The 15255-nt window shown below is 42.9% G+C and overlaps 2 protein-coding genes across 2 annotated transcripts in view; both read left to right on the plus strand.

Moving 5' to 3' along the window:
• LOC141005124 (desmoplakin-A-like) overlaps positions 1-8344 on the plus strand; it is a 34375-nt gene extending 26031 nt beyond the window's left edge. Inside the window, exons 25-26 of the mRNA XM_073476885.1 lie at positions 4594-6464; positions 6726-8344. Of these exons, the coding sequence (XP_073332986.1) occupies positions 4594-6464; positions 6726-7707 (2853 nt within the window). The 3' untranslated portion in view covers positions 7708-8344. The remainder of the gene's footprint in view (positions 1-4593; positions 6465-6725) is intronic.
• Positions 8345-9191: 847 nt separating this feature from the next.
• On the plus strand, positions 9192-15108 carry tbc1d7 (TBC1 domain family, member 7). The gene is made up of 8 exons (XM_073476104.1): positions 9192-9429; positions 9733-9866; positions 11466-11546; positions 11685-11875; positions 12943-13080; positions 13731-13876; positions 14762-14891; positions 14986-15108. The coding sequence occupies exons 2-8, from the start codon at positions 9755-9757 to the stop codon at positions 15070-15072; spliced, it is 885 nt and encodes a 294-aa protein (XP_073332205.1). The 5' UTR covers positions 9192-9429; positions 9733-9754; the 3' UTR covers positions 15073-15108.
• Positions 15109-15255: the final 147 nt, after the last annotated feature.

The raw sequence follows: 15255 nt of genomic DNA on the forward strand, positions 1-15255 counted from the left end.
GGGACAACTGGGCTTCGTCTGCTGCAGGCTCAGGAGTCTGTGGGAGGCATTCTAGATCCCAACCTCAGTGTGTTCCTCCCCAAAGATACAGCTATCAAGCGCAACCTTTTGGATGAAAATCTCTCTCGTGCTCTAAACCAGAGTCCCAAGTGTTACCTTGACCCAGACACTGAGAATGATGCCAGTTATGGGGCACTGAAGAAAAGATGCAAGACAGAGCCTCACACAGGTCTGCTGCTTTTGCCAATCACTGAGAAGCTAGACCCTTCCAAACTGATCTTTGATGGTGTACGTAAGCCAGTATCAGCAAAGCAGTTGCTTGATTGTGGGGTCCTGGACAAACCAACATTCAACCAACTAATGAAGGGTGAGAAAACTGTCCCTGAGGTGTCAGTGGATAAGAAGGTCTTTCTAAAGGGGACAGGACCAATTGCTGGTGTGGCAGCTGGACCTTCAGGAAAAATGTCTTTTTCAGAGGCCAAGAAACACAAGACTATGCCCACAGACAGTGCAGATTTACTTCTGGATGCTCAAGCTGCTACAGGCCACATCATTGACCCCACAAACAATCAAAAGCTGACTGTAGAGGAAGCATGTGCAAGAGGAGTGGTGGATAATGCGGACCGAGATAGACTCTTAGCAGCAGAAGCTGCCGCTGTGGGCTACCGGGATCCTACCACAGCCAAGACTCTCTCAGTGTTTGAGGCAGTGAAGAAGGGATTAATTGATAGGGAGACTGGGCTACGTCTGCTGCAGGCCCAAGAGTCTGCAGGGGGCATTCTAGATCCCAACCTTAGTGTGTTCCTTCCTAAAGACACAGCTATTAAGCGCAACCTTTTGGATGAAGATCTCTGTCGTGCTCTAAACAAGATGCCTGAGTGTTACCTTGACCCAGACACTGAACGTGATGCCAGCTATGTGGCATTAAAGAAAAGATGCAAAACAGAGTCTCACACAGGCCTGGTACTTCTGCCAATCACTGAGAGGAAAGATCCAACCAAATTGATGTTTGATGGTGTCCGTAAGCCAGTCTCAGCACAGCAATTGTTTGAATGTGGAGTCCTTGACAAGCCAACATTTAACCAGCTAGCGAAAGGGGAGAAAACTGTTCCAGAGGTGTCTATGGAAAAGATAGTCAATCTGAAAGGCACTGGACCCATTGCTGGGGTGGAAGCGGGACGTCAAGGCAAAATGTCTTTGTCAGAAGCCAAGAAACAGATGCTTCTGCCTGAGGAAAGTGCAGATTTGCTACTGGAAGCGCAGGCTGCCACAGGTCATATCATTGACCCTAAAACTGATCAGAAATTAACAGTAGAGGAGGCATGTGCCAGAGGGGTGGTGGACATAAGGGATCGAGACAAATTATTGGCAGCAGAGGCTGCTGCTGTGGGATACAAGGATCGTAGTGCAGCCAAGCCCCTCTCAGTGTTTGAGGCCATAAAGAAGGGATTAATTGACAAGACGACTGGGCTACGTCTGCTCCAGGCTCAGGAGTCTGTAGGAGGCATTCTAGATCCCAACCTCAGCGTGTTCCTCCCCAAAGATACAGCTATCAAGCACAACCTTTTGGATGAAAACCTCCGTCAAGCACTTAACCAGAGTCCCAAGTGTTACCTTGACCCAGACACTGAGAATGATGCCAGTTATGGGGCACTGAAGAAAAGATGCAAGACAGAGCCTCACACAGGTCTTCTGCTTTTGCCAGTCACTGAGAGGCTAGACCCTTCCAAACTGATCTTTGATGGTGTCCGTAAGCCAGTATCAGCTCAACAGTTGCTTGATTGTGGGGTTCTTGACAAGCCAACATTTAACCAACTAATGAAGGGGGAGAAAACTGTCCCTGAGGTGTCGGTGGATAAGAAGGTCTTTTTAAAGGGGACAGGATCAATTGCTGGTGTGGCAGCTGGACCTGTAGGGAAAATGTCTTTATCAGACGCCAAGAATCAGATGCTCATGCCCCGGGATAGTGCAGATTTGCTTCTGGATGCCCAGGCTGCCACAGGCCACATCATTGACCCCACAAACAATCAAAAGCTGACTGTAGAGGAAGCATGTGCAAAAGGAGTGGTGGATAAAAGGGATCGAGATAGACTCTTAGCAGCAGAAGCTGCTGCTGTGGGATACAAGGATCGTAGTGTACCCAAGCCCCTCTCAGTGTTCGAGGCCCTGAAAAAGGGACTAATTGACAGGAAGACTGGGTTGCGCCTGCTGCAAGCCCAGGAGTCTGTGGGAGGTATTCTAGATCCCAATCTCAGTGTGTTCTTTCCTAAAGACATAGCTATTAAGCGCAACCTTTTGGATGAAGATCTCTGTCGTGCTCTAAACAAGATGCCTGAGTGTTACCTCGACCCAGACACTGAACGTGATGCCAGCTATGGGGCATTAAAGAAAAGATGCAAAACAGAGTCTCACACAGGCCTGGTACTTCTGCCAATCACTGAGAGGAAAGATCCAACCAAATTGATGTTTGATGGTGTCCGTAAGCCAGTCTCAGCACAGCAATTGTTTGAATGTGGAGTCCTTGACAAGCCAACATTTAACCAGCTAGCGAAAGGGGAGACAACTGTTCCAGAGGTGTCTGTGGGAAAGGTAGTCAATCTGAAAGGCACTGGACCCATTGCTGGGGTGGAAGTGGGACGTCAAGGCAAAATGTCTTTGTCAGAGGCCAAGAAACAGATGCTACTGCCTGAGGAAAGTGCAGATTTGCTACTGGAAGCGCAGGCTGCAACAGGTCATATCATTGACCCTAAAACTGATCAGAAATTAACAGTAGAGGAGGCATGTGCCAGAGGGGTGGTGGACATAAGGGATCGAGACAAATTATTGGCAGCAGAGGCTGCTGCTGTGGGATACAAGGATCGTAGTGCAGCCAAGCCCCTCTCAGTGTTTGAGGCCATAAAGAAGGGACTAATTGACAAGACGACTGGGCTACGTCTGCTCCAGGCTCAGGAGTCTGTAGGAGGCATTCTAGATCCCAACCTCAGCGTGTTCCTCCCCAAAGATACAGCTATCAAGCACAACCTTTTGGATGAAAATCTCCGTCAAGCACTTAACCAGAGTCCCAAGTGTTACCTTGACCCAGACACTGAGAATGATGCCAGTTATGGGGCACTGAAGAAAAGATGCAAGACAGAGCCTCACACAGGTCTTCTGCTTTTGCCAGTCACTGAGAGGCTAGACCCTTCCAAACTGATCTTTGATGGTGTCCGTAAGCCAGTATCAGCACAACAGTTGCTTGATTGTGGGGTTCTTGACAAGCCAACATTTAACCAACTAATGAAGGGGGAGAAAACTGTCCCTGAGGTGTCGGTGGATAAGAAGGTCTTTTTAAAGGGGACAGGATCAATTGCTGGTGTGGCAGCTGGACCTGTAGGGAAAATGTCTTTATCAGATGCCAAGAAACAGATGCTCATGCCCCGGGATAGTGCAGATTTGCTTCTGGATGCCCAGGCTGCCACAGGCCACATCATTGACCCCACAAACAATCAAAAGCTGACTGTAGAGGAAGCATGTGCAAAAGGAGTGGTGGATAAAAGGGATCGAGATAGACTCTTAGCAGCAGAAGCTGCTGCTGTGGGATACAAGGATCGTAGTGCACCCAAGCCCCTCTCAGTGTTCGAGGCCCTGAAAAAGGGACTAATTGATAGGAAGACTGGGTTGCGCCTGCTGCAAGCCCAAGAGTCTGTAGGAGGTATTCTAGATCCCAATCTCAGTGTGTTCTTTCCTAAAGACATAGCTATTAAGCGCAACCTTTTGGATGAAGATCTCTGTCGTGCTCTAAACAAGATGCCTGAGTGTTACCTCGACCCAGACACTGAACGTGATGCCAGCTATGGGGCATTAAAGAAAAGATGCAAAACAGAGTCTCACACAGGCCTGGTCCTTCTGCCAATCACTGAGAGGAAAGATCCAACCAAATTGATGTTTGATGGTGTCCGTAAGCCAGTCTCAGCACAGCAATTGTTTGAATGTGGAGTCCTTGACAAGCCAACATTTAACCAGCTAGGGAAAGGGGAGAAAACTGTCCCAGAGGTGTCTATGGAAAAGATAGTCAATCTGAAAGGCACTGGACCCATTGCTGGGGTGGAGGTTGGACATCAAGGCAAAATGTCTTTGTCAGAAGCCAAGAAACAGATGCTACTGCCTAAAGATTGTGCAGATTTGCTACTGGAAGCGCAGGCTGCCACAGGCCACATCATTGACCCCAAAACCAATCAGAAGCTGACTGTAGAGGAGGCATGTGCCAGAGGAGTGGTGGATATTAGGGATCGAGACAGATTATTGGCAGCAGAGACTGCTGCTGTTGGCTACCGTGATCCTAGCACAGCTAAGCCGCTTTCAGTGTTTGAGGCCATGAAGAAGGGACTAATTGATGGGACAACTGGGCTTCGTCTGCTGCAGGCTCAGGAGTCAGTGGGAGGCATTCTAGATCCCAACCTCAGTGTGTTCTTCCCCAAAGATACAGCTATCAAGCGCAACCTTTTGGATGATAACCTCCGTCAAGCTCTGAACCAGAGTTCCAAGTGTTACCTTGACCCAGAAACTGAGAATGAGGCCAGTTATGGGGCACTGAAGAAAAGATGCAAGACAGAGCCTCACACAGGTCTGCTGCTTTTGCCAATCACTGAGAGGCTAGACCCTTCCAAACTGATCTTTGATGGTGTCTGTAAGCCAGTGTCAGCACAACAGTTGCTTGATTGTGGGGTTCTTGATAAACCAACATTCAACCAACTAATTAAGGGTGAGAAAACTGTCCCTGAGGTGTCTGTGGATAAGAAGGTCTTTTTAAAGGGGACAGGATCAATTGCTGGTGTGGCAGCTGGACCTTTAGGGAAAATGTCCTTTACAGAGGCAAAGAATCAGAAGATCATGCCTTCCGACTGTGCTGACATGCTACTAGATGCTCAGGCAGCCACAGGCCACATCATTGACCCCAAAAATAATCAGAAACTGACAGTGAAAGAAGCATGTGCTCGAGGAGTAGTGGATAAGGACGATGAATCAAAGCTGTATGCAGCTGAGGCTGCCACTATAGGTTACAGAGACCCAAGTACTGCCAGGCTCCTGTCAGTTGGCCAGGCCATGAAGAAGGGATTAATCAACAGGGACACAGCTCTACGCATGCTTCAGGCTCAACAGTCAGTAGGGGGTATTTTTGACCCTGCCTTGAGTGTATTCCTACCCAAAGACATTGCTAAGGATAGGGATCTCATAGATGAGGACCTATACCGGGCCCTGAATCAGAATCCTGAGTGCTTTCTGGACCCAGACACCCAACAAGCAACTACCTATATATCTCTAAAGAAAAAATGCAAAGCAGATCCAAGGACAGGTCTTTTGCTCCTCCCTGAACCTAAAAAGCCATTAACTGTTCAGGGGCTCAGGGACCAGGTGTTGGTCACAGATCTAGTGGATGCCAACCTGCTGGAACGTTCTGATATGGGCAAACTGAGGGAGGGCAGATTGACGAGCAAGGACATTGAAGACCGTCTGCGCCCCTACCTAAGAGGTTCTACCTGCATAGCAGGAGTTTATGATGAGGCAAATGATAAGATGATGCCCATTTATCAGGCCATGAAAGATGGACTGTTGCAATCAGGGACCACTCTGGAACTGCTTGAGGCCCAGGCTGCCTCAGGCTTCATTGTCGATCCTGTCAACAACCTTTACCTGACTGTTAGTGATGCCTACAATAAAGGACTGTTTGGGCCAGAGTTTAGGGACAGCCTTCTATCAGCAGAGAGGGCTGTGACCGGCTATAAACTGCCTGGCACAGACAAGACTATATCCCTCTATCAGGCCATAGAAAGAGGTCTAGTGGAGAAAGGTCAAGGCATCCATCTGCTAGAAGCCCAGATTGCTAGCGGTGGTATCATTGATCCTGAACATGGCCATCGTATTGACATGAACACAGCCTACAAGAGAGGTTGCTTTGATGAGAAAATGAAAAAGATCCTGACAGAACAGAGTGCTGACTGTAAGGGTTTCTTTGACCCAAACACAGAGGAAAACCTAACCTATGCAGAGCTTAAGAAATGCTGTATAACAGATAAAAAGACTGGCCTCATCCTTTTGCCTATCATGGACAAGCAAAAGCTAGAGTCAACTCTGAAGAACACTCTGAGAAAGAGGAGAGTGGTCATTGTGGACCCAGAGACTAATAAAGAGATGACAGTGCGTGAAGCGTATGACAAAGGATATATAGACCACGACACCTTCCTGGAGCTGTCTGAGCAGGAGTGCGAGTGGGAAGAGATCACTATCACTGCTCCAGATGGCACCACACAGTTTCTTATCATTGACAGGAAGACTGGAAGACAGTATGATATTACTGAGCTGCTTGAAAAGCGAGTAATTACTCAATCAGATCTAGATAAGTACAGATCACGTGCCATCACCCTCACTCAATTTGCAGACATCATCACCAGCAAGACCAAACATGGATCATCATCACTATCATCATCATCAACTTCCAGACAATCAGCAGCCTCAGTTACATCCTCAGTTATATCAAAATCATCATCATCATCATCGTCATCATCATCATCATCAACTTCAATACCACTGGCAGCCTCAGGGTCATCCTCAGTGACATTATCTTCATCATCAACTTCAAGACCATCAGCAGCCTCAGGTACATCCTCAATGATGTCATCATCATCATCAACTTCAATGTCTGCATCTTCAGGTGCATCATCAGTGAAATCATCATCAACTTTAAGAACAGCAGGAGCCTCAGTGACATCATCGTCATCATCAGTCTCGTCAAGACCCTTATCACCTACTCTCGCCAAGATGACTACAACAAGAACTACCACTGTTACAGAGCGAGGCAGTGCAATCCGCAGTGTATCTCCAGACTCATGTGACGGCTATAGGAATATATCCAGTGTGTCTATCAGTCTTGCCTCCCCTATTGAAACAGTAGGTGAACAGGAACCTGTGGGTGCCGTCTTTGACACAGAGACTCTAGAAAAGATATCAATCACAGAGGCTCTAGATCGTGGTCTGGTGGATTCCATCACTGCACAGAGACTACTGGAGGCCCAGGCCTGCACTGGAGGAATTGTCAATCCCACAAATGGCCATAGGCTTGGTATCCAAGAAGCCTCACGCCTTGGTATAATAGATGATGACATGGTCCCTAAACTCAAGCCTGCCCAGAAAGCCTACATTGGCTTTGAGGATGTAAAAACCAGGAGGAAGATGTCTGTTGCTGAGGCAATGAGGGAGGCGTGGGTGCCGTATGAGGCAGGGCAGAGGTTCATGGAGTTCCAGTTTGTGACAGGGGGGCTTCATGACCCAGAAAGGGGCTGTCGGAGAACCATCCAAGATGCTTTGAAAATGGGCTGGCTCGATGGGAGAGCAGCTCAGAGGCTCCAAGACATCAACCATCACACAAAGAACCTGACCTGCCCGAAGAGCAAACTTAAGATCTCTTACAAGGAAGCACTGGATAATTGCCTTGTGGAGGAAAGCACAGGGGTGAAAATGCTCCAGGCATCATCTATGTCTTCCAGAGGAATCAGCAGTCCTTACAATGTCTCTTCTGCCCCAGGATCCACCACCGGATCCAGGAGTGGCTCACGACGAAGTTCCCGCAGGAGCAGTGTGGACTTAGGCTCCCCTGCCTCCTCATTAACTGGCAGCCACAGTCATTCTAGCTTCGGCAGCTTCAGCTTCTTTTCCACGTCTTCCACCAAATAAATCAAGAAAAAGGTTCTGCTCACTCATAGTCTTCTCTTGCAAATGAAACCAATTTTGTTGAGAGTATATTGATTGTTCAGAATAGAACTGGAAAATGTGTGGGTGGTGTATGAGGTAAAAAAATCAAAACTATTTTAGAATAGTTTTAGATTTTAGCTTTGGTGTTGCTATGCTTATAGAAATGCTGTAGTTCAAATGATTATGGAAAGTGACACTACCAAGCTGTTTTTTTTATGAAAATGGACTAAAGTATTAACAGCAAAAGGTATTTTGATTGAAAATAAAATGTATGTGATTATAAATGTTGGTGCCTCTAAAATAGGCTTGGAAATGATTGCCATGTTCTTGCATATACATATTTCAAATATATTTTTCCAAAATCTTCATGGAATTAAATATCTTTTTTAAGCTTTGCATTAGTAACAATAACATAATGGTATTATGTTTACATTATTTGGACATCTAAATGCCTGTTTTGTGAGGGAAGGGATGCAAGGTTGGGATACAATTATTTGCATAATTACTTTATTTTTACTGAATCAGTTGTCGACCATTGTTTTTGCTGTTTAGTGCTTCCAGTTTTGTAACAGTTTCTCAATATCTTAAAATAAAAGCTGAGCTTTGAGTCTTTTGCTCATATGGATTCATGCCTGTTCTTTTTCATGGTCAGTTCCATGCAGAATATAAACACTTTTGACAGCCTCATGTAAGATATAGATATTCCTGTGTGTGTAGGTGCTTGTAAGAGCCCCCAATTGAAGAGGACCTTAATTCTACTAAAGTATAAAATTGTAAGAATAAAGCTGTCATGTGAGCTGTGATACTGTAGGGAAAATAATACTTCAGTATGGTTAAGTAGTCAAATGAAATGTCAAGGACAAATAATACTAAAATGAAAGCTAAATAAGCTTGATTAAATGTCTGCATTAATCTTTTGTCTTCAGTTCTCATTTAGATTTTCAATGACTTGAAATTAATTTAACATTCAGTATTATGTAGGCTTTACTGCTTGTAAAATATGTGCATTTTGGACATCTGTTATTCCAATTTAAGAACATTGAGAGCAAATAACAGAAAACTTTAATTTAAAGCTTGTATATGGAAAGCACAAATTAAAGCTGTAAAGGATGTTTCTCCATAAGGTCAGATACTCATCTGTCGAGCTTGGTCAAGTGTCAAGCCAACAGTAGGCTACAGTTAGTGGGCGGGGCTATGACACAGGAAAAAATGCTTAATGTTGGTTTCAAAATAAAAGCACATTTGAGCGCTCTAGCATTTATTTGCTTTGTGTACAGCAGTTTTACTGAAGAAAGGCCACGATAGAGACATTTGAAAGGTGGAATATTTCGGCTGAGTTGGTATAAGCAGTATCAAATGATAGACACAAGTGCGCCAGGTAAACTATTGTTATATGTGTTTTATTTCGATAGTGTTACCCGGAAGTGTTTCGATAAAAACAACAGCAATTAGCATGTAGCAGATCTCTTGCAGTCAGTTAATTTTTGGAAATGTGGTTTTGGTCCGCAGTGCTATGAGACCGTCCACCTGTAGGTCACTAAATCCGGTGGTCTTGTCGTTAATGTTACCGTTACAAACGCTTCGTATTTGCTAACGTTAACGTTAGCTCGGTGGCTTAAGTTATGTTGTTAGCCACGTTAGCTTAAAGCTTTAGGGTGGTCAAGTGAAGTGATACAGCTTATGCGTGAGAAACACCAGAGCAAGGTAAGACTAGCTAGTGCTTTATTTAACAATTGTCACTCCATTCTGCTAATCTACACGTATTTTATTGTATCTAAATGAACGACTATACGGTGTGTCATTGCCGATGGATTTGTTACAGATGGAGTTTTATAAACAAGTTTTCCCCATGAAGCTAACCGCTAACTGCATATTCGTTACTGCTCTCACAAGACATAAACCAGTCCTCCCCATCTGCTTTTAAGTTAAATAATACCAAGATAAGAGTTTTGCCCTTTATACCACAGCTAATGTAACCTGACAGTTTTCTGGGGAAATGCTGTGTAGGTGTTACTGACCCGGTCAAAGTATGGCCGACGACCCTCAGAGAAATTTCCGCTCTGCATACTACGAGAAGGTGGGCTTCAGAGGAGTGGAGGAGAAGAAATCACTGGAAATACTGCTCAAGGATAATCCTCTGGGTAGGTAACAATTATATACCAACACACGGGGAATATATCAGTCTAAACATGGTTTACATGCTGGATGAAGTTGGCTGACAGGTTGTTACATGAGCAGTCATTTTTAATACTTTATTTTGAGTTTCGCCAATACACAAATTACAGATGCAAGACAAAAAGTAGAGGAAAACAATAGTTGAACAACAGTAAAAATCGAGACCCTACCCAGAAAGTAACTACCAGAATATACGAGGCACATCACAGTGGTGTAAGGAAATTGTACATGCGTGTTAAAATAAGCTAAATAGGTAATACCCAATGTGACCAAAAGTCCAATAGAGTATTCAGGATCAAGACAAAACCATGCACATTCACTGAAAAGGTACCTGACACATAGGTTCTGGGAGCAAGTGTGAGGTGGACAATGTATCTCAAGACACAGACATGAATAAATATATTATTAAAATACCCTGCCCCCTTATATAATCCAAAAGGAACCCCAAATCTTAGCAAATTTTGAGTGTACATTATCTTTTCCAAGTACATACTGGAAATCATATGATTGTAGCTGAGGCTTGGGGTGATATGAGAATTCATGTTGTGGTCATCCTGGCCAAAATGATTGCAATTCACAATATTATTCCGATAATAAGAACATGTGTTTAAAACTCTCATGTCCTAAAATATACTGGAATCACTTTCTCTTACACTTTGTTAAGAAACAATCTTATTGCATTATAGATAGGACACACATCTTTTTTTTTTTAGTTAACATCCACCATAAGTAAAAAACATTCTATAAGAAGGTCATCATATATTATAAGGTTGCGCTGCATAAATAAAGGATGAATAGATAAATCTAAATTATACAAAAACTGAAGAGGGGTGTTGCTAAAGCTTATGGCAGAGAAACCTAACTGTCACAAGGGCGAGTATAAAGTTTTAAGTCTTTAAGTCACTCATGCGGTATTCGCAATTAACCTGATAATGGAAATTTACCACAATCAATTTATCCAGACTTGTATCTTCCCATCCCTAATTGTGCCATTTTCTATAGCAAGGAGGGGATGAGGATTTTAATTACCTTAAAATAACCCTCTTGGCCACATCCATGCCAAACATAAGAGCCAGTTGATACTCATGGTAGTTGAAAGCAGTATTTATAATAGCCCAGAATAGCAAAATTACAGCCAGAGGTAACTTGCTTCTCAAATATTATGCTGTGCGCATTGAAATACCTCATCCCAAAATGTATGCAGTCAGGGGCATGACCAGAAGAGTTACAGTCCTATCATCTGACTTACATTTGACACATTTAGGGGCTAAATTTTATTCAGCTTGATCTTTGAATAGAGCATACATTGTATGGTTTAAAATTGTAAAAGCTGAAACCTAGAGTTAGCGAAACAATCTTTCATTTTATTCAGAGCTTTATCCAAGACAGTTGGTGATCTTAATAAGACTTGTAATACAGGCAGAAACATTACGTTCAGAAGGTATCAGCAACACATTACAACAGATTTTTCCTGGATATATTGTCCCACAGATTATTCCCACCATCTACTTGTTCTGTTCTTGTCAGTTCTTGTCCTGTTACTGATGTTTTTACTCTTCCAACAGATCTGGAAAAGTTGAGCACCTTCAGTCAAAGGTTTCCTCTCCCCTCCATGTACAGGATCCATGTGTGGAAAGTATTGTTGGGTAAGACACACACAAACATCTCACATATCACTATAATGACTTGCATTTCCAAGGTTGCATGTAAAAAGGATAAAATGAGATGTCTTATGTATAAACTTCTGTGTAATATTAAACAATCAGACTCTCCTGTTCCTGCAGGAATCCTACCACCGCACAGTGACTCTCACTCTCTGGTGGGAGGCTACAGAAAGGAGCAGTACCAGGATATCCTGGAGGCTCTGGAGGTGATGAGATACATCAACTCTTCCACACCCTCCACCCACGTCTACCTGCGCATGTTCCAGCTGGAGAGCCAGGTGCTCCCACGATGCTCGGAGACCTCTGCCCCGGTAAGAGAAATATTGTCTTATTTTAGGCTGATAAAGCAACATAAAAACTTGAGATGACGTATGGTGAACAGCAGCATCAGCTGGAGCCTCAATCCTGAAGTCTTAAAGTCTTAAAATGTATTAAATTCAATTTTAGAAATTTAAGACCTCAAAAGGTCTTCATTGCCACAAACATTTTATTTAATTTCACTTATCCATCTTTTATTTTATTTTCGTCAAAATGAATTAAGCTCTTCCTCGTGGAAGTCCACATTTCTGATGTAACAAATCTTTAAACCTACCACTGAACCTCATCCAGTCTTTTTAATTTGTACTTGCACTCATATGTTGGCAAAATGTAGATTCACTTAACGGGCTCGAACAACCATATTTCTAACCTTGGACAATTTATTAACAAAGAAAGGCGGCACTTCTGTTTGTTATCATTATTATTATTATTGTTATTACTTTATTTACACAGTTCATATCTTTAAGTTCTCATCTTGTCATTAGAATATAGATCAGTAGGTAGCAGGTAGCCCAGTTGTGGTGGAAATGTAAATCCCTGTCACACGACTGCAAGTCAAACTAAGTAGAGCCAGGTCGGCAGATGTAATGGAAAAACGGATTATGTCCAAATCACCCTAAATGTGTCTGCCTTCAGTGTAGAGCTGTTTTGTTTTGCCTTTGACAGTGTTTATGGCCTAAAAGGAGACTCAGAATTACTTATATTAGTTATAAACTTAACTCTTACAAAATTGAACCACCTTGTTGTCTGTTTTTTGACCTGAGTGTAATTTATGTTTGAAGAGTATACTTATAAGTTCTCCACAGTGCCTGTAGGTATCTACTTTTTATATGTTTAAAGAAATAGGTGATTAAATAAAATAATTTAAAATACGAGACACACTGCAGCTCATCTTTTAAATACTTTAATTTGATTTCTGTGGTAATTTATACAGGTGTGTTATGTTAGTGCTGTGACAAGACACCACTTACACTCCATTTCAGGTTGCTAATACTTGGATTTCTCTCTGTTTTCTTTATTCTTTGGTGCTGTAACATATGATATTGACATGTTGTTTCAGGATGACGAGAACGAGGACTTCCTCTCCATCAGTCGAGCCATGGAGGAGATCGTAGATGATCCTGTCGACTGTTACTGGCTCATCAAGTGTTTCGTCAATCAGTTCCACACAAAGTTTGGGGACTCAGTACCCCACCTGGTGAGTGTTACCATGAGATTTAAGGAAAAAACCTTTGAATGTCACCAGTAAAAATATTGTTCAAAGCAAGTAAAGCTTTAAGGTTTACTTTTACCTTAAAAATATTTGATGAGAAATTCTTAACATAACAGACACTGACTAGAACATTTTCAGAGTTTTGCTTGTTTGAGGCATTTTTAATTCACTGAGGACGGTCTCAAGATGTAGCTGAACAAATTTCATTGATCATGGTTAAAAAAAAAAACAATGTTAATTCAGTTGCTGCTCCCTCAATTATTCTATTATTTTCCAGGGCAACAGTTACAAAACCAGATGTTTAAAAGGGTTTTAAAATTCACAACAGTGGTCTCATAGTTAACAGAAATAAACACTCTGTATTTGAAAAGCGAATTATTGGCAAGTCTTCAGGACTTATTTAATTATTTTCCTTATAGTCCTGGTGGCATTTTGAGCACATGTCATGCCACTCAATGGTAAAAAGCTATGAAACATAATGAATCCTCATTTAAATGTAGTTTTTAAAATGTCAGAACTGATGTCACAAAGTTCTCATGACTCAGGAGGAGGATGACTCAGGATCACAATATTTTGTAATGTGCGTCACTGTGAATTAAGACTTTGTTGTGTCCTCCTCTCCTGTTCATGTGCAGCCAAAGAGCCTGGAGCATTATCTGAGTCAGGAGGAACCTCGACTGCTGAACCATCTGAAGATCAGCGGAGCTCTCGCTCAGCTGCCCTACAGCCTCTGGTTCAGACGCTGCTTCGCTGGCTGTCTGCCCGAGTCCAGTCTGCAGAGGTCAGTTTACCTGATCAGCATATCAGCCAACACACAGCGAGGTTTCATACATTTTGGATGTTTTTTGAAAAGATCTTCAAACCAAATTTCTGCCACTGAATTAAGCTGAGATCAGACTACACCAAATGTGTCTTTTAGGATGATTGATTTGTCAGATTAGTTGATCATGGTGCCTTAAATTCTGCCATGACTCTGCTAAAACTTCAGTCTGCTAATAGGAACACTTTGCTGCATGGCCAATGCCAGCTAGTTGCGACAGCTAAAAGTAGATAGCAGCAGTAAGAGATTATGCTGACGCCTGATGTTTTGGCGCTACCTTCAAATTCTGGCCATTTCTTAGAACAAATGATCCTGCACAATGCTCATTTGTGCTTATGACTCTCTGTGTCTGCTTGTAGCTGAAACTGTGTTCTGATCCTGCTGTTAGGACGCAATCAGACAAGCAGCTACAGAAAGATAAAAAGTGACGGTGTTTCAATGATTTTTAGTGGAAACTTGCTACACAAGGAAGTACTGGTTTTGATTAAGTTTTAACTTTGTACTGTACCTTACTTACAGAAGCCCTCAGGGGCAAGAGAAGTTTTTTTTTTTTTTCTGGTGATCCATTTTCTGAATCTGATCTAAACTGTTTTCTTTTTTCATGTGTGAAACAGAGTGAAAAAAAATTTGATTGAAAAGTTTTGGCAGGAGAAAAAAAAATTGTTTGTTTTTGTAATACTCATTTTGACCACAGGAGGCTTAAAGTGCACCACTACCCCAACACTTAAAAAGAAAAAGAAAAAAAATCCTGCCAAATCTAATTTTTTTTTACTTGGTTTCACACAGGAAAAAGATGTTGATCTTCTATTCTTCACCCTGGTCACTGAGCACTATGATTATTTTCAGGGTGTGGGACAAGGTGATCAGTGGCTCCTGTAAGATCCTGGTGTTTGTGGCGCTGGAGATTCTGCTCAGCTACAAGATCATACTGATGGGCATCAACCGGCCTGAAGGCGTCATCAAGTTTCTGTGCAATGTGAGTAAATGACAGCACAAAAAACAGTAATGCAATGTTGATGTCCTCACAGTAGGTGCGCTTATAAAACCTCACTTTAACCTTTCCCTTCCAGATCCCACAGGAGAACACAGACGCTATTGTGACTAAAGCCATCGACCTTTGGCACAAATATTGTGGCACTCCGATGCACGCTGTGTAGCCACGAGGGACTTGATTTTGTCTCCACTGAGAGACTAACAGACTGTGGCGTACAATCAGCAGGGATTCGTCTCTGCATGACTGAACTGAAAACTCATCACTGGCTACTTTCAGTGAGGAAATGAGAGCCACTTTTCATATTGACGAGACAATTCCCAGCTGATAATCGAGACGTGGAAAGGAC

The sequence above is a fragment of the Pagrus major genome, chromosome 11 (genome assembly GCF_040436345.1).
Source record: "Pagrus major chromosome 11, Pma_NU_1.0".
Classification (NCBI taxonomy): Eukaryota; Metazoa; Chordata; class Actinopteri; order Spariformes; family Sparidae; genus Pagrus; species Pagrus major.